Here is a 24,680-nt window from a genome sequence, read left to right as displayed (position 1 = left end):
TATTTGAATGTTTCTCAAGTATTTTATATTAAAAAACAGTGCCTCTGTTTTTAGAACTACTGCTCAGTAAAGCTGTTTAAACCATTTCTGGTAGCTAATGACAATTTTATATTAAATTGTATATTAACTTTAGTGAGACTGATTTTTTTAGTTGTTTACAGTACAAATACTTGTATTTGTTTTTTAATTGCAGTATTTCCATTGTCGCAGTAATTTAGTAAAACTCTGTGGCTGCCTTGATTTTTGACAGATTTTTGTTAACAACTGATTTTTAGGCAATTAGTTATATTTATGCATAAATCAATTGCACTATAATTCATGAATTATTTATTACAATATTTTCTAATGAATTCCATGTATTTGTCTTGTGTTGTAAATGTACTGTAATTCTGTTTCTTCTTTGTGTTGTTATATTCCTAAATCTGATTGTATGAATTTAATTGTTTAGTTAACGTGTTTCTACGTTGTAATTTGTAGTAAAGCACTTCAATGCTTTTGCACATAAATTTACAACACTGATGTGTGATTGATTTGCTTATTCAGTAAAAAAAAAAAAAAGAAAGAAACAAAAACCTGTACACTGACTCATTTGAATTACTCCTGAGGCACAAGTTTATTAGCAGTGGCATAAGATCAAGAACTGTACAAATTCAGCACGTAATGATTAATTTATTATGAGAATTTTATGTGTAAGAAATAGTAGCTTTAAGGAAAGATGGTTTCTCAGAATTTATGCTTTATTCATAAATGAGAAGGAATTCAGAAAACTAATTTTATAACATTTACGTCCTTTAGTTTGCAGCTAAAATTATCTATTCTATATTATTGATAATATATAGCTTTTTTGAAGGATTTATTTACTTCGTAAACTCAGAAAACAAACATTTCTATAGGACAAAATTATATTTCATTAATAGTTCTATGCTGTTCGTATGAGTACTTGAAAGTATGTTGTGTTCCCAGTTTTGTTCCTGTTCCCAATCTGCAATGAAGTTGCTAGCTTCATCTATCTTGTCTGTGGCTGAGATGACAGAGGATAGAACGCTAGGGAAGTAAATCTTTTGGGAGTCCTCTGATTTTCTCCTGATAGTTTTTTGGATTTGTGAAGGAGGCAAACATTTACTTTTTTATACATAAAATACACTGGAAAGCTAGAGCTTAACCTTATCACATCGTTGCCTTTGTGCCAGTTTTGGACTCCAGTCAATCCCCACTCCATGGTATTAACTGCACCTGCCCTCCAGCAGGGGAATAATGTCGTTCCCTGCTTAACTTTTGTCTTCAGAGATACCGTGCACAAAAGATACAGGGGGAACAGTGCGAATTGATCCTCTCACCTCTCAACCCCTCCATTTCCTGCCCACTCTCTAGCCATCTTTTTGTGTGTGATTTGTAGGAAGTGTAAGACTGTTCTGTGAAGGTAGTATGCAATTGTGAAGGTGATAGAAGGCTCTTCCTTCCATGAAATTATTAAGCCTTTTATCTTGAGGATAGTCTAAACTACTGTGTGACAACACAAATTTTAAGGGCTATAGGAAGGAATTACAGGAAACTGAAATATAATTCCATCATTGTATTGAAAATATACTAAAAATTAGTTTGTTTAAATGTATGGACATCTCTACAAAAAGACATTTTAAAGAAAATGTGTTGCTTTAATGCTTTAATTAGTTTGTGTAGTAAGCTCTATTCCCAAATGGCTACCAAGTAAGGAGTTGATGTGTTTTCACAAACTTGGAAGTTCATTTGAAATGTGGTACTATTGCAATAGAATAGATGAAGTTGTCTGTCAGCTTTAGCAACTAACACACGCTAAGGGGAAAGCACATTATAGATGTTACACAAGGGTAGATAACCAGGAAAGAAATCATATTAGAAAAATGTCCAGTATGTCTGTGGTAACCAGGATATTACTTTATACAATAGGTTGATCTCTACATAGCAAATTTAAAGCAGCTTTGAGGCCTTTGGAAATTTCGGTTGCTGACTTTGAGAAGGTTTTAGGGCTCTGGAAGTTTCTTCCACCAGTGAGCATATTTTAAATAGCAGTTATGGATACAGGTCCTCTAAAGCTCTCTAACAAAACTCTGTTAGACATACCTTGCAATTCTAGACAGGCAGAAGGATATCTGTCTAGAGATTCAGTCTAACAAGACTATACTATAGCTGTCTTTTCAGCAAATTAGTACTTGACAAATTTACTGTGATTTACAAATGAAATATTGAAGACCTAGTGCTGTGTTCATTTTTTTTTTTCTATCTGCCCTTTCAAAACATTAATTAAAGTTATGGTGGTGGGGATGGCAATTGGGTTTTGTCCATAATTGTATTACTAGAATAAGTTTTGTTTTCACAAGTGTAGTGAACGTTTCAACACCTCATGACTTCTGAGTTAGTTGGACTGAGTAATACCCAGACTCTTCTCAGTATAGTGGCATTTCAAAAACAGTCAAATCCCAACAGATAACATGCCCTTGAATAATACTATTTTTACTTCAGACTGCAAATACAAAGTGTTTTTTTTCAAGACTTCAGTTATTTCAGTTAAACATAATCGCAATTTCAACTAGTAGCATCTCAATTATCTTATGTTTTTATGAGTTAGTGTCATCTAGATGCTTGATTTTTAATATATAATGTTTCACGCTAAATATTACAGGAGAATAAAAAATATGGAGAACTATTAAGCATAGTTGGCTTTCTAAACTTTAAAATCTGTGTGAGACACTAAAAATACAAATTTGTATGTATAACTTCCAGGAAGAAACATGAAGCTTAAATTTATTATTAATGCTAATAACATTGAGTATGAGCTAATTAATGATTAGGTAACTTTATATAACTACAGCACATTAAATTTTAAATAAGTTTGTTCCTTGTTCAATACAGTTGTAAACCAAATCAAAATGAAAGTTTTCCAAAGTACAAGCTTAAATGCAAAAAATTACAGGAGATAATAATAGGGCAAAAAGTTAGTGTCATGTTCAGAGTTTGGTGATATGTTTAAACAATACATACTTTTCTAAAACAGAATTCTTCTAACATTTTCTGCTCGTGCAATTGGTTTCAGTAAAACATTTCAATTAGGTATTAACTATCTGTTGGTAGTTGCTATCCAGCATAAGGATTTTACATTTAGTTGAAGAAATATCTGTATTAATGTCTATCATGGAAAATTTTCAGATTTTTCAATATAAATGGTTGATTAGGTAAGTAGTGGCATTAGTTTTAATAATTTATAAGAAATTAATTAAATAGTTAAGGTAGTATCTTATAAGTGATTTTATTTTGGGTTAATATCTTTGAGAACAACTGCTCAGAAGCCTTACTTAGATATAGGCCTACCCTTTATGTGAGATTTAAAGGATGTTAACCTTTGTCACAGAAGTTATATATTCCAGTGGTGATTATTTCTGTTTCTGTTTAATGAAGGAATGCATGTGTGTGTGCGCAGGTGTGTGTGTGTATGTGTGTGTACTATATTGCAATGAAGAGCCTGTGATACACCTCTGCAATTTATTTAAAACTCAAAGGGAAACTGGAAGGCAAGGAACAGTAACAGTAGAAAGTGGCTATTTTTCCCATTTTCTGTTAGCCTACTAAGTGTTCTTTAAATATATAAATAAAAATGTCTCTAGAAGGATCTTTAAAGAGTGTCCTGAAGGGCATTCAGTACACTTTGGTATATTAATATCTTAGGGCGGGATACAGGAGAGATGGATCCGTTCTTGCCTCTGCTACACCCTTTGATTGTGACCTTAGGCAAGTCATTTACCCTCTCTGTGCCTCAGTTTGTGAAGCACCCCAGGTTCATAGCGAGGTTTTCCTTCATTAATGATTAAGGTAATTTGAAGTATCAGAAAGTTAACATTATTGTAATTACATTTAGATAAGAGAAGCTATGTTTCAGACTATTCTTTTTGTTCCCTTAATTTCTTTCTGATCATTTTTCTTATGGTAAGACTGTCACTGCTATAGATAAGATGCACATCATTGCTAGTGACACTTGCAAGTATGATTGAATAGTGCAAATAGAACAGAACTGTTTTGCAAACTTAAGGTTTTTAGGCTTGAGTTTAACCATTATAACAAACATTAGATATGGTGTTTTACTGTAATTTATATTTTGTTTTGATTTGTTTTCATTTTCAGTTCAAGCTCAACAGCTGATGCAAAATCAGAGGAAACAGCTAATTTGGAAAAAGGAAAATCAACATTAAACAAAGTTTTGGAATCTTTTTGTTCATATCACTGGCAACAGACTTTGTCTATGTTAAAATTTTTAATACAAGATGAAAATGTTCCTATAGTTTGCAGTTGCAAGCAAACACATTTGGTCCACTCTGAAACTCCCAGTTCCCTTACTGAAGAGGATGCTCAAGTTTCATTTTGCAATTGCAATGGACATATGCTGACAAAAAGGTGCTGTTTACAAAATCAAAGACCAAACACTTGTTTACCACCTCTGTCTGTTTGTGTTAAAGATTTCCATTCTTTGTCGTGCCAAGCTGTAGCGATTGGCTGTATTAAGACAATGGTGAACAAAGCATGTAGTTCTCATAAGTATTGTGCTGAACAATTGCAAAATTATAACAGGCATTCTGTGAAAGCAGCAACGTGTACGTATTCAGCTAAGGATTGTGATCTCTTGAACAGCATTAAAAATGTAAATAGATCTCGCAGCCCATCACCGCCTCCACTGTCACCTGTACAGAGTAAAGAATTCGAATCATCGGAAGGATCAGTTACAGATTTTCCAACTTTAGACAATAACAAGCTTGAAATATCCATCAACCAGCCTCCATCCCTCTTGCCAGCTGAAGGAGGTAAAGGAGATTTTGAATATGAAGGTAAAACATGCAGAGGAAAAGAGACTGAATATTCAGATGGAACATTGCTATCAACAGACCAAGAAAGCAACAATTATTATATAAATTCTGAGAAGGCTGAGAAAGGTGAACATTCTGCCATTTTTCAAGATTTAATGGATCGTATTAATGAAAAGTTAAAATCAATAGACACTACAGATATAGCAACAAGTGTAAAACTTTCTAGCAGTGATAGGGCACCAGAAAATGATGTCAAATTAGGAGACTTCATAACCTCTCTTTTGCATAATGCTAAGGCAAGTGATTACAGCTTTATGGAGTTACTTCACCAACATGATAAACAAATGGAAAATAAAATTATCCAAACAAGATTTCGCAAACGTCAGGAAACTTTATTTGCAATGTATAATTCTCCTGATTCACCATTCATTCGAAGACAGTCTTTGCAAATCAAGAGGGAGCTTGCAAGCCTTGATGAAACTCTTGTAAGAAAAAAGTCAATTTCTGAGAGAAATGCAAAGAAATCTACCAAAAAAATTGATAAAATATATCCAAATAAAAGACACAGTTTTACTGTGGTAGAAGATGAGGCTTTGCAACATCTTGAAAGTAATCCATGCATTAATTGCCAAACCAAACCAATGTGCTTTCCAGTACACCAGACAGAGTCTTTCAAACTACCTCTTAATAATTTTCAAACCAGCTCCGGTTTTCTAGTTCTTTCAGAAAATAGTGCTATTGCAGCCAGCCAGGCGGAACTCACAAAAGCACAAGGAGATTGCGCAACCTCAAAAGGCACTGATCAGATTCTTCTAAAGGATGACAGTAATGGAATCTTGGGCAGAACTAGACGTAACATTGTGCCTCCTGGATGGTACTCTGTGTATGTAACAAACAATATTGTGTTTAGAAAATCATCCAATGCAAAAAAGCCTTTAGAAATTCTGGAAAAAATGAAAATAAAGAAAGATATTCGTTCTGAAAGGTGCATTGACATAAAGAAAATTGTGAGAGATACAAATCTGCAAGTTGTTGTAGAGCGTCTAGAAGATAGAATGAACTTAGCCAGAAAGACTAACAACTCATTGCTGGATAGTTACAAAGTAAGCCAAAAATTAAAAGATAATGCTTATGAACAGGTTATGAACCCAGCTGCTAGAAGAGGCTTACCTTTCACTCTGAGTGAAACGGGATGCACAGGACAAAGCTTCTTTCCGCATTCACATGTGCCAAGCAGCAGTAAAACCAAAACTGTGTGTGTGACAGCAAACAAACAAGAAATGGTTATAGATCAAGAAATTAATGACGGCCTTTTGAAATCCCTGACCTTTGATTCATCCAGTTCAAATTCCAATAATGGGGACTTGCATACACCTTCTGAAGCTGTGGAGATCTCATCTCCCTTACACTACTCTAGTCCTATTAAGCTTATGTTTGTCTCAGAGGTTAATAGTAGTGAAGGAGTCAAATATACTTTGACATCTGCAGCTGCATCTTCTAAAGGAAGCACAGATATTTGTTTGTTTCAGGGGCACGCAAACACTTTGTTAGACAAACAGGCCACAGGAGATCTTTCTCATGAAATCTGTGTCAAGGACTGTGATTACAATAAAAATGATTCCAAGGAGGAGTCAAGTTGTGTTTATGTGGAAGCAGTTACAGGCTCTTGTCCAGTTAGTCAAGCTAACTTAAATGACTCAAAACAAAATGATGATACTGTGGATAAATCAAGCAGTACCAGTGAATTGGTTTTAAAAAGAAAACCTGGTAGACCAAAGAAAATAGGTCCTCAAGTTGTTAAACAGGTTAAGAGACCTATTGGACGGCCTCCAAAACCAAAAGTAGACGTGACTGAAAGCACAGAACGTAGACCTGAGCTTAGCAGTGATGGTAGAAGTACCAAATCTGATGCAGCAGTAATGGACGGAGTTAACAGCAACAAAAATATTACTGTGACAGTTGTTTTTGGAAGGTCAAGAAGAACCAAGAGACATGTTTCTGAAGGTAACCTAAATGTGATCAGCATTCTGCCCACACAACACATTGATTCGAATTTTGCCAATGACCACAGCAAAGCGAGGCACAATGCAGAAAGTGAAAATGCTTTGACTGAAATAGTAAAAGCCTTACAGAATTCTTCCACTGAAAACGAGGTCTCTGGTTATGACTACGTCAGACCTATCAAAAGTAACCTAGCATCCCCACATCCTTGCAGCAATATTATACGGCCAATTAAGAAACCGTTAGCCACCATTCGAAAACCTGGTAGGCCAGCAAAAGTAAAAATCTCCGGCATATCAGTGACTGTTAGTAGAGTTTCACCTCAGGAAAGGAAAGTGAGTATTAGCAACTGTTTGCCTCCTTTGCAACAACAGAATGTGTTAGAAAAAAATATACCACAGGAGAGAAGAAATCAACTGTGCAATAACATGGGTCAAGTAAAGAGCATGCAGAAACATTCTAGAGAGGATGGATCAAACAATGTTATTACAACGGTGTCAAGAAAACGTGAAATTCCATTGAGACATTCTGCTAGAGACAGAAAACCCTCACTGCATTTTTTACATTCATTAGCATCTTCTAGTGCATTTACTTGTAGAAGTGCCTTACTACATAAATCTTACAAACTCCATTTGAAAAAAGCTAAAGATCGAAAGGAAAAACATCGGCAGTCAAGTCATATCACAGCATCCAAAGATACCTCAGAACTGAGAAATTCAGGAAATGCAAAAAAGGATCTTAAGGATGGTGAATTCAGGCCCATTAATGAAGTATCATCAGATCCCATTTTTTCATCAAATCCCTCTCTCAGGTGGTGGGCGACTTCCACTTCAAGTGACACTTTGTTGGAAGAATTAAATAATAGATTTGAACAGATAACTAATACCTGGTTGCGAGTGGGGGGAAATGAGTTTGATAGATGTGTATGTGAAAAAAGGGATCCCATTGAACAAGACTGTAATACTGAAATGTCAAACCCTTTAGACTCCTGCCTTGTAGAATTTGAAACATCACCTATAAAAATGCTTTTTCAGAAAAAGTGTAATATGAATGAACTCTGCACCTGGTTTATGCAAACTACAGAAACACAGTCTCTTTCTCTAGTGAGAAAGGCAAATGCTCGCAATCCTTTAGAAGTAGTTAGTACTAGAGAGATAAAGATGGAAACAAAACAGTCTGATCTTAGTACTTGTCCTTTCAGAAAGCACTTTAAAAAGTTTGCACTATCCTCTCCTTCAAAACCAGCAGGGAAGTTACAAATACTACATAACATGGTGAGGTCTCCAGTCTTAAGCATGAAAAGTAATTTCACGTTTGGCAGATTAAAAAGAAATGAATTTAAAAGGTTACAGCGTGATAGGTGGGGACAGACAAAAAAACTCTATAATCAGGCTCCTGGAGGCTGGAGATCAAAAAAGAAAAATTTGCAGTTCTTTTGCCAAAGCCAGTTGTTTAAAAGCACAAGTGGGGAAACCAGTGATGAAATACTCAAGCTCCAGGAAAAAAATACGGTAGAAATCCAGCCCTCTCAGAGTTTGGTAGAATCTCAGAGTAGCCTCTTGCCAACTGAAAATGAAGCCAGAGATGCATTTGTTCAACAGATGATGGGAGCTTCTGACTTTAACCCACATCCCGGTTTAGCAAAGATACTGAAGTCACATGCAGAGACAAATGGAACAATTTGTTGCCAACAAAATGTTAGAAAAGAACAAGGCCAAGATAAACTGTTTCAGAATACGTGGAAAGCCAAAACCTTTAAAGATTGTAGAATATTTCTGAGAAAAATCAACCATATTGATCAGCACCACTCATTTAAGTTAAATAATATCATTTATTCTCCTGAAGCTGTTGAAAGTAAAAGCAGTCAGGCCTATTTGGAAGAAAAAACACATCCTCTTTTAAGGTCCCATTCTACTAAGCAAAGTGCATTAAAGAAACAAGAAAATGAAATGGAAACAGCTAAAGGATCTAATTCTTCTCATGTGACTGAAAGACTGGATGACCAGTTTCACAGCAGAAAATTAAGTAGTGGTATAAACCATGATGATAATCCTGCTGGTAGCTCTGAAGTTCTTATCAGAATAAATAAAAGAAAAAGTCCTCAATGGGAGACCACTGATACAAATGTAAGAAAAAGGCATAAGAGACAATCATGCAGTAGTGGACAAATGGCAACTTATTACCCAAAGTGCCAAGTAGGTAAGTTCCTGTTCCCCCCTTCACCTTAAAATTGCAATCTTAAAGAATTGGAGAAGTCAAACAACTAAGCATTTGGATTTTTTTTTTTTTTTGCATGATATTAATTTTAATTTCAGAGAAGTCATGAAGTCAAACATTGTATAGCATCAGAATAATACAGAAAGTGCAATTATAAAATGTATATAAGATTTTACAAAAATCTTTCAGCTACAATAGGTGTGTTACTTTCTATTATGGCTGTAACCCACCAAGTCAAAAGAAAAAGCTAACTCATGTAGTTCAGACAGATGACAAATCAAGTTCTGACATACCTGAAGTCAGTTGCAACTGGTTATTGATTTCAAAAAGAACAGAATTTCATTCCACTGTGTAGTTTCTCATATTGTGAGAAAGGGTAAATTATAAAATGAAGCAGAAAATCAGTGTATTAACATATAGCTGTTTTTAAAAAATGTCATTGAATGATTTCCATTGTAAATCTGTAGTGGTTTTATAATTATATAGTAAAAAATAGTACTATGTACTTCTGAGAAGTATTCATTCAGAGATCCGTTTTAGTATCAATTCAATGCCAGATGAAATCTGCTGACTCTAAAGGGTTTGTGCATTGAATCCTTACAAAACAATTTAAAATACAAAATTATTCTACATAAGTACAATATACAGTTACTATGCTAAATGAATTGGCATGCAATCTTTTTAAGCCAGTGTGAAATTAAATCAATTTTTAAAGCTAGATATTTATAATACATTATCATTCAACTGTGATCCTAGAAAGGCCATTATAGTACTTACAAAGAGGGTACATCTGTGAAGTTATTTCTTCTGGTGGGTGAAGAGATGTCCATAAACAGAAGTCTCAACTCATTTCAATAAACTAAGGTGCGAATACTCACCAAGTAAAAAAAATAGTTCTGCAATAGGAATTAAGTTACTGCAGAATTATTCATTTGTAGAAACAATATTGTATTAGCTAATCTGATTATATTGCCCACAGAATTAAAAAACACAACTATTCAAAGTATCAGAGCAAAATCTTATGTCCCCCTTTGTATTCTATATTGTAGAAAACTATCCCTGATAATAAACTGAAGAGTTAATTTAAGTTGTAATATAAACAATACTATGGCTCTTGTATACTTTATTTCTTTTGTGCTTTCTGTGATATATAAAATTCTTCATGTTAAGCTCATTCAATGTAACACCACTTTTCCAAAGTATGGCATTTTTTCTCTTTAGACTGCTTTGTATTTTAATTCACTGATTTGGGCCCAAACTCAACATAAAAAAACCTTGTTTTTAAGAATTTCAAACTCTGACACAAGATTGCTGTTTAAAAAGCCAGAACTAGAAAAGGAAAAGGTAACATGTATTTCTTTTTTGCAAATGAAGAAAGAGCTCTCTCATATTTTTATCCATAATTTTGACTGTAATTCAGAAAAGTTTGCATTCAAATTATATTTATCTTTAAACCTTGTCTTGCTATGGCAATGTAAGACCTGTTACTGTGATGTGGTCTCATGTTAGTTTTAATTGGGACTCAACTTTATTTACCTGATTACTTTCGTCCTTTAGTTTTGGATCTTTAGGAAATCTGATAACTATTTTGATATTTTACATTATTTCATTTACAATTTTTGTTATTTTCCCTTTTACTCATAGATTCTCATATCAATCATTGTCTTTAGAAAGGATATGACAGAAAATTCATTGATAAAGAAAATGTTGAATGACAATTACCATTCTGGATTTTTCTCCAAACTTGTAACCCCAAATCTTTTTTAGGGGTACTGTTACAGTATCAGGGAATTGTCTGATATAGAAGATGTCTTGTTTTGGCATGTTGATTCAACATTGTGTACTGTCTGCACCAGCCAAGGAAATCATATAAGCATTTTTAGTCTAGAGTATAGCTACTGGCTAAAAAGAAGGAACATGAATGATTTCTAGCTGTGCGTGCACGTGTTTTCAAACATAATTCCTGCATCTGGAAGTTTAATGCACATGCAAACATCATTATTCATTCATGTTCTTTGGACTGTATTTTTGTTGATGTGGTATCATAAATTACACCATTGTTCTGTTGTCATGCTTGAAGTGTTCTTATATACACATTTATGGTGAATATTTAAAGTTTTACTTCAAGTTTTACTGATCTTGGTGTCTTACCAAGTGTTCTTGAAAGAGAGAAGTGTTGTGATGCTGTTTTATTGTGAAGCATTGTGGCGGGTAGGCAGAATGTCCTTACTGAATTTTCATGGATACTCAACTTTTGTTAGAATGTGCAAGTGGGAATAAAACAATTGAGTTCATACAGCTCAAGGTAGTATCAAGCAACTAGAACTAGCCATGTACTCATTGCAGCAACAGAAAAGAATTAGTCACTTTTTCATATTTCCTGTTTTATTCAAGATAAGGTGGATGGTAGATACATTGATCCATGTGCTGTTTGTTACTACTTGACTTCTGCACTGTTGCTTCAACAATGCCTTTGATGGGGCTCTTCCCTTTTACTGTAAATCTGTGTTCTGATCATTTTAATTTCTTCAGCAACACTGAAACATTATTGTCTGTGGTGGCAAAGAAAGTTACATAAGCATGTTTTTAGGAAAGCATTTATGTTTTCTTTTCATGAGAGTGGTTCAGTGCATTTCCTTACAACACTGAAGACCACATTCACATTGGCCAAACTAGATCCAAAAAGCCTTCAAGAGAGCCAAGCTAAATTTAGAGAAACTATTATCCAACAGTAAAAGGAGACACTATAAAAGACTCCATTTTAGGACTTAAAATGTACAGTGTTTTAAAAATCCGCTTCAGGGGGTGTGGGTTTATCACAGATGCAAACGAGGCTGTGGACCTACTACAGTAGCAGGCAGTACTGTATGCTATGATGACATCACATACCTGTTTACTTACCCTTCGTATCAGGGTGGCAGTTCACATAGAAAAACTTTTTAAAATCAGTTACAATGACTTGAAGCTAGGATATTTTCTTCATCTAAAAGGAACTTTTTCATTTTTTCCCTTATAATTTGGCTTTTCTTCAAGTGGTCTGGAGTTTTTGAAGAAAAACTATTGTATTTTCAATTTTAATTTTTCATTATATTTGAATGCTGGTTTTAAATACTGTATTAATGAGATCATGGTAGTACTTACAATGAGAATTTGCTAATCTTTGTAATAGTTTCAAAGTTCACTACAAGAGTAAGGAATCTAACTATAAAAACTTGGTCTTTTTATGAGTCTTAACTGGTCTCTTGATTGTGCACATAAAATAACATGTGTGTTGAGATAACAACGGACAAAACTTTTCTTGAACTTGACTTCCATTACCGTAAGTTTTCCTAAAATTGAGAGGGGAAATCTTCTGAACTCTTTTTACACATCTATATGAGTATGGCATTAATATTCCAGTATTGTTGCTTATTTCTCTTACGGTAGTGCAATCCAGTAGCAATAAGGCTGCACAATGTGAATTGCTTTGCTACTACTGTGGAAGACATTAGTCTCATACCAGTGATCTAGTGACAAAACTGATTGATTTTAGCAAGTCTCTTCAGCCTTCTCTTTCGTGAAGGAGTGCATTTCACACTCCTAATGTGGAACAAATATAAAATATTAGGTTAGGTAAAATGCAAAAGAGACATGGTGTAACAGTCATCAAATCTGTTGATTTTGAGAAATCCTTTTCAACAGCCCTGTCTTAGCTTTTTTTCACAAAGGCTTTTCATCAGAAAGTTAACTGGCTTCAGAATAAGTTTCGCCTGTGCTGCAGAGTAAGCAGATAGCAATATTCATAACTGTAATTGCCAGACAAGAAGTTACTTCTTCACAGACAGCCATAAAACAAACAAAAGTAATAGAAAATGTAGAAACAATATTGAAATGAATGACTACTCTCAGTAGTGGGCCATTTTTAATACATAAGTATAAAAGCAGAAAGGTAGTCTTGATATGTAGTTCACTATATATGTATAATAAATCTTGTCTCATTTAATGAACTTAATGATCTCTCCCTCATTCCCCTTAGTGCAACACCAGCAGCTCCAGTACCACAGTCTAATACTCCATCTTGTTTTACACTCTGGAATTCCACATGCCAAATGCAATAATACAGTCTTTCCTTTCCTTGTCTTTCTCTCCCATCATGTGATCTGGTGTGAGGTGTATAAATTTTGGGTGCTGTTTTGTTTTAAACTGTGGTCATTTACATATTGCCTTGTAGTATGCTCTTCCTCATGTGTTTTTTGAGGGTTCTGGGCTAAGGATTTTTACTTTTGCTTCTTTGAATAGTAGACTTCTTTCAAAGAAATCAACTCTGAAGTCTTTCATTTCCATCACCTGCAAGGAAATGTCTGTAGTGGAGTGTCATGATCATTAAAGCCTTTGTGTAGGATTTATATATCCAGTTTTATACATACATGGGGTGGGCTTTTCCATCATTTTATTCTGTATTGTTTTGTTATCTTTTTTTAATTCAATTTCATCAAAAATTGGGAAACTCATACTTCCCTATTTATCTGTCCTCAGTCCTGAAGAAATGGTTAGATTTCTCAACTTTCTTCAGGGAACTGATAATACTATATAGATATAAACAGGCTTCTGTCTTACTGCTTAAGCCTTTCTCCACAAGAGAATATAGTTTTTCCAGGCCTACCAAGCACTTTTGGAAATATGACAAGTGCATACCCTTTGTAAAATCCACTCTTCTGTTAAGAGTTTACTGCCTTAAAGTAAAGCTTCAGTTGATGTTAGATAGAAAAGGATAGCAGTCAGTCAGCACAGCCTGTGATGATGTAACTTGTAAATAAAGTATGGAGTCCGGCCATCACAAAGAAGGATAATTAAACTGAAGTAATTCCACATTTTGGTGTTGAGCCATGGGAAAATATTCCTGTTCAAGAACGAGGCTTTAATTCATAAAGTCACATGTATGGTACCTTAGTTTGCATTCCTCTATCATTTCTATGCTAAAGCTAGTGGTGGTTTTTTTTCTTTCAACAAAGTTTTGTAAAGTGTCTTTTACTAGAATTTTCAGTAAGTTACATTCAAAAACTGCAGATTATAGTTCCAGAATCGAGAGGAAGATTTGCGATGGTGTGAGATGACTGTGCTGTTGTTTGTGTGTATTCCCGGGTAGATTTTCCTTCCCGAATTCCCTTTTCTCTCAATGAAAAGAGAGTTGTAGTCTATCCTTTGATAATTCAGCACCTTCTTCAGATTTTCAAGCCAAATATAATGCCACATTTATTCACTGTTTGTCCTTTTGCTAGCGATGTCCTTTTGTTCTGCTATAATTACACAGTTGTACCTTGAAGACATTGTTTAAACATTTGAGACTAATAGAAATGTTTTCATTATTTTGAAGTATTTCGGGAGAAAGTCTAAACATTTGTTTGCGGGGCATTACAGACTGGTGCTAAATCTTATGAACTTCTCAGAAATTTTGTTTCAGATGTAGGTAAACATTTGGTAGCTGTTAGAGACTATATTTCATTTTTTAAGTTCCTTCCTCCTTGTATTCATTTGGTAACTGGATATTAATTTAATACAAATAATATTTTTGCCATATTTTAAGGACACCATTTTCTTATTACAAGGCTTTTTTCCTCTGGTGTTTCCTGTAGTCAACATGAAAAATTGAAAGACTCTCTGCCCTTTGAAATGGCCTTGAATCTTAAGTGTTCCCTGGCATACTGAGTGTTTCTGAAAGCTGGTGACAGCCTTCAGGTTCTAATTAAGCCAGATGTTTTTACAATTATCAACAACCAATTAGATGGATGTATCTGAATGGAATTTTTTTTATATGGGAAGCCCAAGATTTTAAGAGCAGCATTTTGCATTCACATGTACACAACACTCCATCATAGCTTGATGGTTTTACCCTTAGAGGTAATGGAGGTAGTGTCATGCCTTGTGGTCTCAATTATGGTGTTCTTGAGTAGAAAAGAAAGTTTATGGACATTGACAAAGTTTACTTCCTAGTTATTTAAAAGAGACTATATTTCAAAATAAATGAGAAGAAAATGAAGAAACAATATATCTAGGGGTTATTGCTGACTGTTTTCTAGACCCATTGGTTTTGTGTGCAGCAGCATCCAAAGAAAGCCAACAGCATGTGAGGGCATCCTCAGCTTGCATGGGCAAAACCATCTGTCCTGTCACTGTACGTGACCTTAGTGTGTCCACATCCTCACTGCTCTGTGCAGTACCTGGCCCCTTTTCCACTAGTTCACGTATGCTGACTCCCAGAGAAGTCAAAATTTTTTGTAAGGCTGAATGTGCTCCTTATACAGAGCAGTGATATGCCGTATGCTCAAGGACTGCAGAAACACACAACTTCGCACCCTGAGATGTATTTTTTTAAATTGCTATTGTTTGAGATAGAAAAGGTGTAGTCTCATTTCCATATTTTTTTTTAATTTTGATCTTCTAAGAAGAGACAAGAATGATCAGGATTTAGTTATTGTACACTCTGAAATATTAAATCTTTTAAATTAAGCAGTAAATATGTTACCAGCACTTCAAGAGTAGTTAAGAGGACCGGGGGGGGGGGGGCAGAAGGTAATGTAATTAAAGATGAAGAATAGCATCTGAATTTTCAAGAAATATCGCTAGTTTATCATACAAAGAATGTTTTTAAAAAATAAATACTGTTTTCTTCTTTTTCACTGGGGTTTGAGCACTGTTGGCCTGTCTTTGAATTCACTAGTGAAAGCAGAACTGAATATGCCATGGCTGCAATTCGTGTTCGTGTTGCAGAAGCACCTGTAGCCAACTTCCACAGAGCACATGCATGGAAACTGATTGACTGAGTCAATCCCAAGTGAATAAAAACAAAACAGATGGTAATTGCTGGAATAGTAAACAGATGGCTTCAGAATTGGAAATTCTAACTTTTTTAGAGACCATTATGTAAGATCAGTAAATGCCTGTTGTCTAGGAAGTTAAAAGGACCTCCATCCTCTTACAGGTGCAAGCACCGGTAGTGGAGAACTCCAGGAGGATGTAGAGTAGTAGATACTCTACAACCTAATTCCAAGCTCTACTGAAACAGGCTTCATGGCTTCTGGTAGCATCAGTCTGTAATCTGCAGTTCTTCCTGACAGGAGGGTTGCTGTGTGAAACATCTCTTTCTTTTGCCAGAAATGCTTAATGCACTGTGCACCTTTCATAAGCAGAGCGGAATAAAATTTAGAGTAGAATCTATTGATGGCTTTGCCTGCTTCTGTTTAATTTTACTCCTTAATTACATCCTCCGCTTTAAAAATACTATTTAAATACACCATTTTCATACCTTGTTACATCAACAGCTAGAAAATAAATCACTACAGGTAAAAGAATGAAGAGCAAGATGAAAGACTAGGTTCTTCTTGGTTAACGAATATGTTAATGCAGATCTCTAACTATATTACTTTCCACTTTATTTTCACCAAGATAAATTTTCCTAAAATAGTTGAGATTTTTACATTGATGTTACTCATACTGGGGAACTGAAAAAAAGACATTAACATTTTTCTGTTCCTGTTTTTATGCATTCTCTTAAAATGCTTAAACTCTCAAGTTTCCTGGAGTTCTTTTGTAAGAGGTAAATTGCTGCATGACAACTACCAGCATATACTTCACTTCTAGTTTTGCAAATTCAGTCCTGCCTTTTTTATACTTTGTGCAGAAACCTGTATAAAAACTAAAAGATAAGGAGTAGGATGATCTCTTGGAGAGGAAACCCATTTTAGTCAACTATTCAGAAAGTGATGTTTGGTAGTGTTACAGCACTCTGCATTTTGTTTTGCAGTCCAAGCAAATGGGAAGGAATTATGCTGACTACACCAAATCCTAGTATACATTCTGTTACTGCTAGCAGTGGTGTTTGGAAAATGGGCCATACCCACTTAATACAATTCCTAGTTTAAATACAGAAGTAACATGCCAAATTAGTTGAGAAGCCTGAACCTTTAGCTTTTTCTGTTTGACACTTGCCCAGCATTAAAGAAGTTTTATGTATCTACTGCTTTAAAGACAGTAGAGATGTTCTTTAAAGTACTTTGCAGGTATATGCTACTTCATAGTTTGCAAGTTCTTGATTCCTAAGGCATTCATGTTTCTTTCAGATAACAACAACCACAAACCACCCCCCAAAAACAGTCCACCAAAACAAAACAAAAAATGACAACAAACCCCAAAACAAAACAACATTTCAGCCATTTTCCTTCATTTAGCTGTTGATTATTTCTGTTAAGAGCTTAAGTTTTGCTACCTGGCCTTGCCTGGAAAGCACATAATCAGAAAGTGTGAGGAAAGCTGCAAGACTTCAGAAGTCAGCCCTAGCACCATCTCATATATACTCTTATATGATTATGGTCATAACAAAAGACTTTGACTTTCGTCACAGAAAGTGAGAGCAAAGGTTCAAGTCTGAAGAAGTTGTAAATTCAAGACAATAACCTTGCTGACTAAAGTCTTCTCTGTCACCTATGTTTGCACTCTGTGTTTCCTATGGGAAGGAGAAGATCAGAGTAACAAGAGCGTGTGCAAACCAGAAAAGAAAGAAAAGGGCAAAAGGCAACAAGACAAAAGAGGCAGAAGAATAAGGACACAAGGAAACACAGGGTATGGGAGCAGTACTCCAGTTACAGAGGGTTAGGAACTAGGCTTAGCAAATTAGAAATGCCTGTTCCACGGTCATGTTAGAAAGGCACACAGCCTTCTAGAAAGCTTGCATAAAAAGAATGAAAACTGTGTTTGGGATGATCTGTGAAAAATAATGAATTGACACTTCAGCTGTGACACAAGCTGTCTTTCCCTCTTGCCCTGACATAGGAAAAAGTGTAATCAAAGTCAGTCAATAGTATTTGAGTAACACAAGCTAGTATGTTTCAGGTTATAGTCTTATAATTACTGAATGGCTTCAGCAAGCCTGTTCACCCTTGTGAACACTGTACATCAGCTGATTCAATCCTTGATAATTTGCACCTAAGTCCTGTGATGATCTGGTTTCCTGAAATGAAGCAAGAGCCATTAAGAGATATTGTTGCTGCTTGAACATCTCTTTGATAGGAGAAATGGTGTGTGGGTAGTTTATAGAATGATCATTACCTCCTACACTTAATTAAAATACACAGAACTATATTTTTAGTATTTCAGTAATTAGAAATATTTCCAGCTTTGTGTCATTCTTGCAGTTCTTGAAATCTTTGAAAAGGTCAGTGAGAAACAATGAATTGCACATAGGGCACAGATCACTGCAGGAGGTAGGCAGGAAAAAAAAATAGTAGGAATAAAGAAGTTTGAAATTAGGATTTCCAAACTTTACCTTCTTGTCTTCTGAGTGTGCACAATTACAGTGCTTTCTATATTAAGGAAGAAATTCTTCATGATGAGGGTGGTGGAAACACTGGAACAGGTTGCCTGAAGAGGTGGTAGATGTCCCAACCCTGGAAACATTCAAGGTCAGGCTGGACAGAGCTCTGAGCAACCTGATCTAGTTGAAGATGTCCCTGCTCTTTGCAGGGGGGTTGGACTTCATGACCTTTAAAGATCCCTTCCACACCAAACTATTGGCAACAAGAGTATGATTCAATCTACACTTATGCCCTAGTCTGCTTAGTGATCCTCAGAAAGGGCTGGATTTCTTTCCCTTCGGGTATTACTTATTTTCCTAAATTTGAAACAAAATAAAAACTGTCTATATATTAGTCCTTTCATGGCTGTACTAAATTAACAATGTCAACAAAAAACCCAACCCCAAATTCTTGCCCAGTTCCTGCTCTGTTTTTGCTCTAGTCAGCTGGACAGAATTTAAGAAAGGCCAGCCTGCAGAACACACCTCTGCCTGTGCAAAGGAACAGCACGAGCAGGAGTCGGTCCTAGGACAGGCTCTGCGAATTGACAGAACCTCAGCTATTTCAGCACGAACCAGCCTGATCCAGCTTTACAAAACGGAGAGCGCAGCACAGTCAGGTTCTGATCTCCGTGTTTCTGGGACATAGTGCAGTAAAGCAACATGAAAATGCCCACGGTATACGCAATCTGCCACCACCTCATCTTGCCTCTTGTCAGTTTGCTTGTTTGCAGGGGAAGAGGAAAGTGTACTAAACTTTTTCTCATTTTTTTCCCCTCTCCCATCCCCACTTCTTTTCTCCCAGCACACTACAACTGAAAGTCTCGGAGCCGCAGAATTCAATAGACATGAACACAGAAAATGAACATTTGAAGTCGATAAAGATGTGCCTTAATCAGCCCACTGAGTGGAATCTGAGTTTTTCAGCAGCATCTCTCGCCAGCTGTAAAGTTTTTAACCAAAATCTCAAAACTGATGAGAACAAATAGATTGCAGCTGTTCTTGCACTATTATTTTGTACATTGTTCCTGATTTTTTTTCTGCTGAATAATAAGCATTTATTACATTGATCTTGAAATGATCTTGTGTGATTTGGCTTTATATTAATACTAGCATTATTCATTTTGATGTACTTTTTCTTTTTTAAAATATAAAATTTCACATCTGACCATCATGAAATTCTTGCAGTACAAATTTATATCAGAATCAGATGTTCCCCTTTAATAGTATTGTGATTTTTCTATGTTCTTTAATTATTATTTCCCAGTTTTATTTTTTGCACGAAAATTAATATATTATGTAATTTGTGGCATAGGTCACTATGTAATGATTTATGGTAATAACAATTCAAATTAATCTGCAACAGGTGGAGACCAACTACCTCGAAGCAAAGCAGTAAAAAGAAAAGATTTGAGGAGATCTCCTTCTCAAACAGATTGAAATGTATCGAACAACCAGTTTGTTTCTGCAGTATGCTTTCATCTTCATATATCTTGAGAACTTCTGTGTGACAGTGTTTAATGAGCGTAATGTCTAAAAGAAAGGCCAAGCCTGCAGGAGAATCTCTCGAAAGATTGTCATTCAAGAAAATTTGTATCTGCACTTTTTGAGGTTTCTGCTAAATGGTCTTTCTTCCCCTTTTGTTTTTTTGAATTTATGCCTGCCACCAATTAAAATGGATGTAAATGCTCTTCCTATTTCTTTTTTTTCCCTGTGTACTTTGGAAATTCAATGTAAACATCAAAATTTTAAACTCTACTCAAAGAAGTAGTAAATGGTTGTAGCTGACTACATTGTAGACATTCCATGCTTAGATCAGCTTTAGCAAGGTTCATGTACTTGATTCATCAAAACTTTATTATTAATAGAGCTATAACAAAAGTGTTAGAATAAAACCATATGCTGTATTTCTCTTTTCTGGAGTCATACATTCAATAGCTAGAGTAGAGTTTTCTTAATTCAACTTTTTAACAAGTTGTCTGTCCTTTACTTACCAAGAACTAATTTTCCACAAGGGAATTTCTTTGGAAGACACTGTATTTTATAAAACAAAGGTTTTAAGGATTGACTTAAAATTACCATCTTACTTAACAAAGCGAAGATGCAATTCTTCTTTACAGAAGTTTGTTGCTTTGCAGGTGCAATCCAGTAACAGAAATAAAAAGATTGCTGTGAATTCTGGTAAGTCTTACAAGATCCCACAAGGGTACTGAGTCACTGAAGTGTTGGACAGTGCAGAACATGATTAAAACAATGAACATTCATCATCATGCGACACTGTCTAGAGGGTCTTTATGTATCTCAGCTGTTTAATGCACTTGGATTCTGTGGGGCAAGAAAGCCAAAAAGAGAATTAAACTCCCTGGGGAGAGGCACTGAAGTTGACTTCAGTGGAGCCCCACCAAAGCACATGGAACAGTAAGGAGCCAGGGCTATCCAAAGAGGAACATTAAAAAAGTCTTACAAGCAGTGGAACTAATGCAGCTGGTATCTTGGTCATGTGCCTGAAGGAGAAGATGCCACATGGATTTTCTTAATTTCAAAGACCGAGCGAATACCAGAACCTTTCTGTTACGGACACATCTCACCTCCAAGCAGCTGTTTTTGTTAACTTCTAATGATTATGATCCCTTCCATATTGAATTTCAGTTGGCTGATGAGTTCATAAGGTTTCAGGTAGGAGTCAGATACAGGCATAACCACAGCTCACTAACCACTTAAGTCGGACAAAATAAGCGTTCTTGGTGCAGCACTCACCCTTCATCTTGAGATAGCGACCAGCCATAGGAGATTATCAAGAGAAAGTATTTTAGTTTGTAGTCTAAAGAGACTGATTAGGCAAGCAAACAAAAACAATCACAAAAGTGGTTTTAAGAAACAAAAATTAGTGTAAGAATACACATGGGATGACTTTAAGTTTGTCAACAGATAACCACTGCTATTTTATCATTATTTAATAAGGAATCAAGTCCAGGTCTAGTTTGGCTCACATTTGACAGCCTTAAACAGCCAGGAAGTTATGTACTTTCAACCCATAGAATTAAAGTAAACAAAAATGAGCAACATTATTTTAGCTAGAAAGAGTTATGCATACTAAGTCACGATTTTTTCACTGAAGGTGTAAGATACTTCCAGACTTGGCTCCTTATCACCTTTGGATGTACTCTACTGCTCCCATATGCAACTTGCTCAGAAAGTCAGCTGCATACATTTAAACCCTGATCACTGCTCATAATCAGCTTTGAAAAATACAACACACATCTGATCACCCTACACTGCAATTAAGCAGCCATCCCTCCTCAAAAGATGAAGTAATTTTGCAAGAGCATACCAAATTTCCTACTGCACAGACAACCCTTCTCTTGACAGGGAGCAGGGCAAGGCAAGAGCCCAGAGGGGCTGGAAATTATGTGCCAGTTGCTGCTCAAGTTTCTAGCCTGAAAGAGGATCACAGGGTAATTCAGGCATAGAAGGACCTCAGGAGGTCTGTAGTTGTACATCCTGCTCAGAGCTGGTTGTTAAGGTCTTTAGCTAGTCAGGGCTTAAAAACCTCCTAGGACAGAGCCTGCACAGCCTCTCTGGGCAACTCTTTCCAACTGTTCTCAACTTGTTCCACTGCCCTTTTCTGCTTATATTCCAGTCTGAATTTCAAGTTACACCCACTGTTTTTTGTCCTCCCATCACCTAGCCTAGTGGGAGGTGTCCCTGCCTGCGGCAGGGGGGTTGGAACTCAATAATCTTTAAGGTCCTTTCCAACCCAAACCATTCTGTGATAATATGCAACAAAGAGCCTGGTTCCTCCACAGAGTCCTTGTGGGTAACTGGGGCTCTTCCCAACACCCACAGGCTGAATAAGCCCAGCTCCCTCAGCCTCGCCCCACAGGGTAATCAGTCCAGCCCCCTGACCAGCTTGGGGGCCTCCACTGAACTCACTCCGGTTTGTCAGTGTCTGTCTTTTAATATTAATATGTAATATGCTGTCCATTAATACACACCAGTGAAGCCATATCCACAGCAGAAGCATACACTGATTGAGAGGCGACTTCAGGGAAACCTGATCAAAAGATTGGTACAGCAATCCTACGAGATGCCAGAGACAGAACCCGTATGCGTGGCAAGACACGACAGAACAGCAAGGCAGCAAAACTGAAGGTCTTCAATTTATTCAGGAAGGCATTCCCAGAGAAGCCTTCAGAAATTATTGCTCCTGCTTTTAACCAAAAATAATAGTGGACTAGCAGCAGTTTTTGAAAGTGTACTAGTAGCAGAAGGGCAAACCACTCACAAGAGCGAGGGCGAGAGAGAATTTGTAACTGAAATTTTAAAAAATAACTAAACTTTAAAACACAAGGGAAGCTCTGATTGACAATCAGCTGAGAAAAACTGAAATACATACTTCACCCTTTTGAACTATGTTCAGGCAGCTTTCACAGGGACAGACACTGTCTCTGATCTCAAGTGGTTGCACATACGCAAACTCACTAAAACACAAGCTGGGGATTTGAAGAAAAGGATTATCAAAAGAGGGAGCTCAGGACTTCAAAAATTCTGTTCAAAATGATGAATAAAAATAATTAATCACAGTTACATAAGCTTCTGAATAGCAAATATCAGCAGAAAAGTGTGTCATGGCACTTTGTGGTTTGACCAGTTTCCAACAAAAACTGAAAGGGAGGAAAAGCAATTCAATCCTGTCAGTTTTCTATATGCAAGCTTGAAAATAGCGTAATAGTTTGGCCATTACCCTTTGGGAACACAACTTTTCACTTGTGTCCCTAAGCCATTTCTGAGAATTATCAAAGATCATTTACAGTATATTTACCTATTTTAAATGCAAGTTCCTCAGAAAGCTACATTTGGCATCAGTAGTTGAGATGCGCATGTGAAGCAATCAACATGAGTTTTCTCCAACTGTCTTGGAAATGATCTATTATTGTAACAAAGACAGATTTTTTGTTTCCAAATAAAAAAAAAAGCATTTCCAGAGTAAATCTGCTATCTTCTATTGTCTCTATAAAAGTCCTGACTATTCCTAGGTATGTCATTAGAAAAAGGTTTGTGAACTTAAAAGCTACAAAGAAATCACAGTTGCACACCACTTTAAAAACACAGTACACAGATCTTATGAAGTATTTCATTTTTTTCCCTTTCTCTACTGAAGTATTAATTTCCTTATTGGATCTTATTTTGTACCACAAATATTTTTATGCTTTTCTAAAAGCACATTACCAATTTTATATAACAAGGTCAAGATCAGTAGCACCCTTCGAGGCTTAGGTTTATAAAATCGGTAACTCAGTTTTGCCATTTTGACATTATTTAAAACCAAGTGGACACATACCTGCAGGAAGCAGAATTCAGAATTAAGATTAATTCTTTTTTACATTAACATCAACAATAAAACCTGGTCAGCAGATGTACAGGCTAATAAATGAGGAAAGTAGGTTCATTAAAGGTAGGTACATTCAAAATTGCTGCCATCAGAAGCAACCACTCCAGGTCAAACATTCTCTCTGAATAACATTAAATATCAAAACAGTTTTAACTATTAAGTACTTACCACCAACAGCAATTTTTATTTGCAGATAAAAAGCATTCTTCTCTATAAAGTGAAAAGAAAAAACAAACCCAAACCAAAACCCAAGTTTTGTTCAGGTAATATTTTAATATGTTTTTATTACATGAATGATGGACTTTGTATCAAGAAAATAATGAAAATCGCCTAATTAAAAAAAATTAGAGTTCCTAGAAAAATCTGGAATTATAAAGGATTGAAATATAAAAAGAGTTAAATATGACTTAACAGTAAAAGAAATGTTATTTTTCAAGTCTGATGTTAACTACCAGCATTAGCAAAGGATGCTATCTCTCCTTTTGTCTTCATTGCTCTGCTTCCCTATTCAAAATTCTTGAAAGATTCATTCTTGTTTTTTCAAGTGCCACTGTTTTTGCTCGTCTTGAAGGCCTTGAACTTGACATTGGGACTGATTCTGGAATTTCATCACCACTGAAATGTAAAATATTTAAAGTAAGGCCAAAAAGACTAAGCGAACTGAAGAGTTTTTGTATTAACAAACTTGAAACTTGGTCTTAAAGAGCAAAAGTACTTATTACTTACAAACTTTTTATTTTTTGAGAATAATATATTAATGTTTTCCAAGTGATATAGCAGTATCAGTAAAGATAACCAAGTGTTAGCAGTTGCAAAATAAGCAAAATCCCCAAAAGATTAGGTGGTATCAAAGTAAACACTGAGTAGGCAAACAGGAATGATTGACCCTGGTCACCCTAAAGTCAGTGGATTACTT

The 24,680-nt window shown here is 35.7% G+C and overlaps 2 protein-coding genes across 2 annotated transcripts in view; one reads left to right on the top strand and one right to left on the bottom strand.

Annotated features, from left to right (window-relative positions):
* Window positions 1-4,513: 4,513 nt before the first annotated feature.
* On the top strand, window positions 4,514-19,021 carry LOC104465698. The gene is made up of 3 exons (XM_010078852.1): window positions 4,514-5,325; window positions 5,533-9,029; window positions 18,816-19,021. Exons 1-3 carry the CDS (start codon window positions 4,535-4,537, stop codon window positions 19,019-19,021), a joined length of 4,494 nt encoding a protein of 1,497 aa, XP_010077154.1. The 5' UTR covers window positions 4,514-4,534.
* Window positions 19,022-24,252: 5,231 nt separating this feature from the next.
* The window catches only part of NCAPG (non-SMC condensin I complex, subunit G), a gene marked incomplete at its 5' end in the record, with an annotated part of 20,474 nt that continues 20,046 nt past the window's right edge, over window positions 24,253-24,680 (bottom strand). Inside the window, one exon of the mRNA XM_010078851.1 lies at window positions 24,253-24,379. Within this exon, the coding sequence (XP_010077153.1) occupies window positions 24,253-24,379 (127 nt within the window). The remainder of the gene's footprint in view (window positions 24,380-24,680) is intronic.

The sequence above is a fragment of the Pterocles gutturalis genome, unplaced genomic scaffold (genome assembly GCF_000699245.1).
Source record: "Pterocles gutturalis isolate BGI_N339 unplaced genomic scaffold, ASM69924v1 scaffold19953, whole genome shotgun sequence".
Classification (NCBI taxonomy): domain Eukaryota; kingdom Metazoa; phylum Chordata; class Aves; order Pterocliformes; family Pteroclidae; genus Pterocles; species Pterocles gutturalis.
The sequence above is the reverse complement of the archived record's forward strand: the minus strand, read 5'-3'. Positions and strand labels throughout refer to the sequence as shown.

Excerpts from the sequence above, each read along its gene's own strand:
- LOC104465698 (XM_010078852.1), top strand. The coding sequence starts at position 4,535 with ATGGTGAACAAAGCATGTAGTTCTCATAAGTATTGTGCTGAACAATTG. Across the intron at positions 5,326-5,532 it reads GAAACTCTTGTAAGAAAAAA|CTCCGGTTTTCTAGTTCTTT; the intron begins GTCAATTTCTGA and ends TTTTCAAACCAG. Across the intron at positions 9,030-18,815 it reads TTACCCAAAGTGCCAAGTAG|TCAGCTGGACAGAATTTAAG; the intron begins GTAAGTTCCTGT and ends TTTTTGCTCTAG.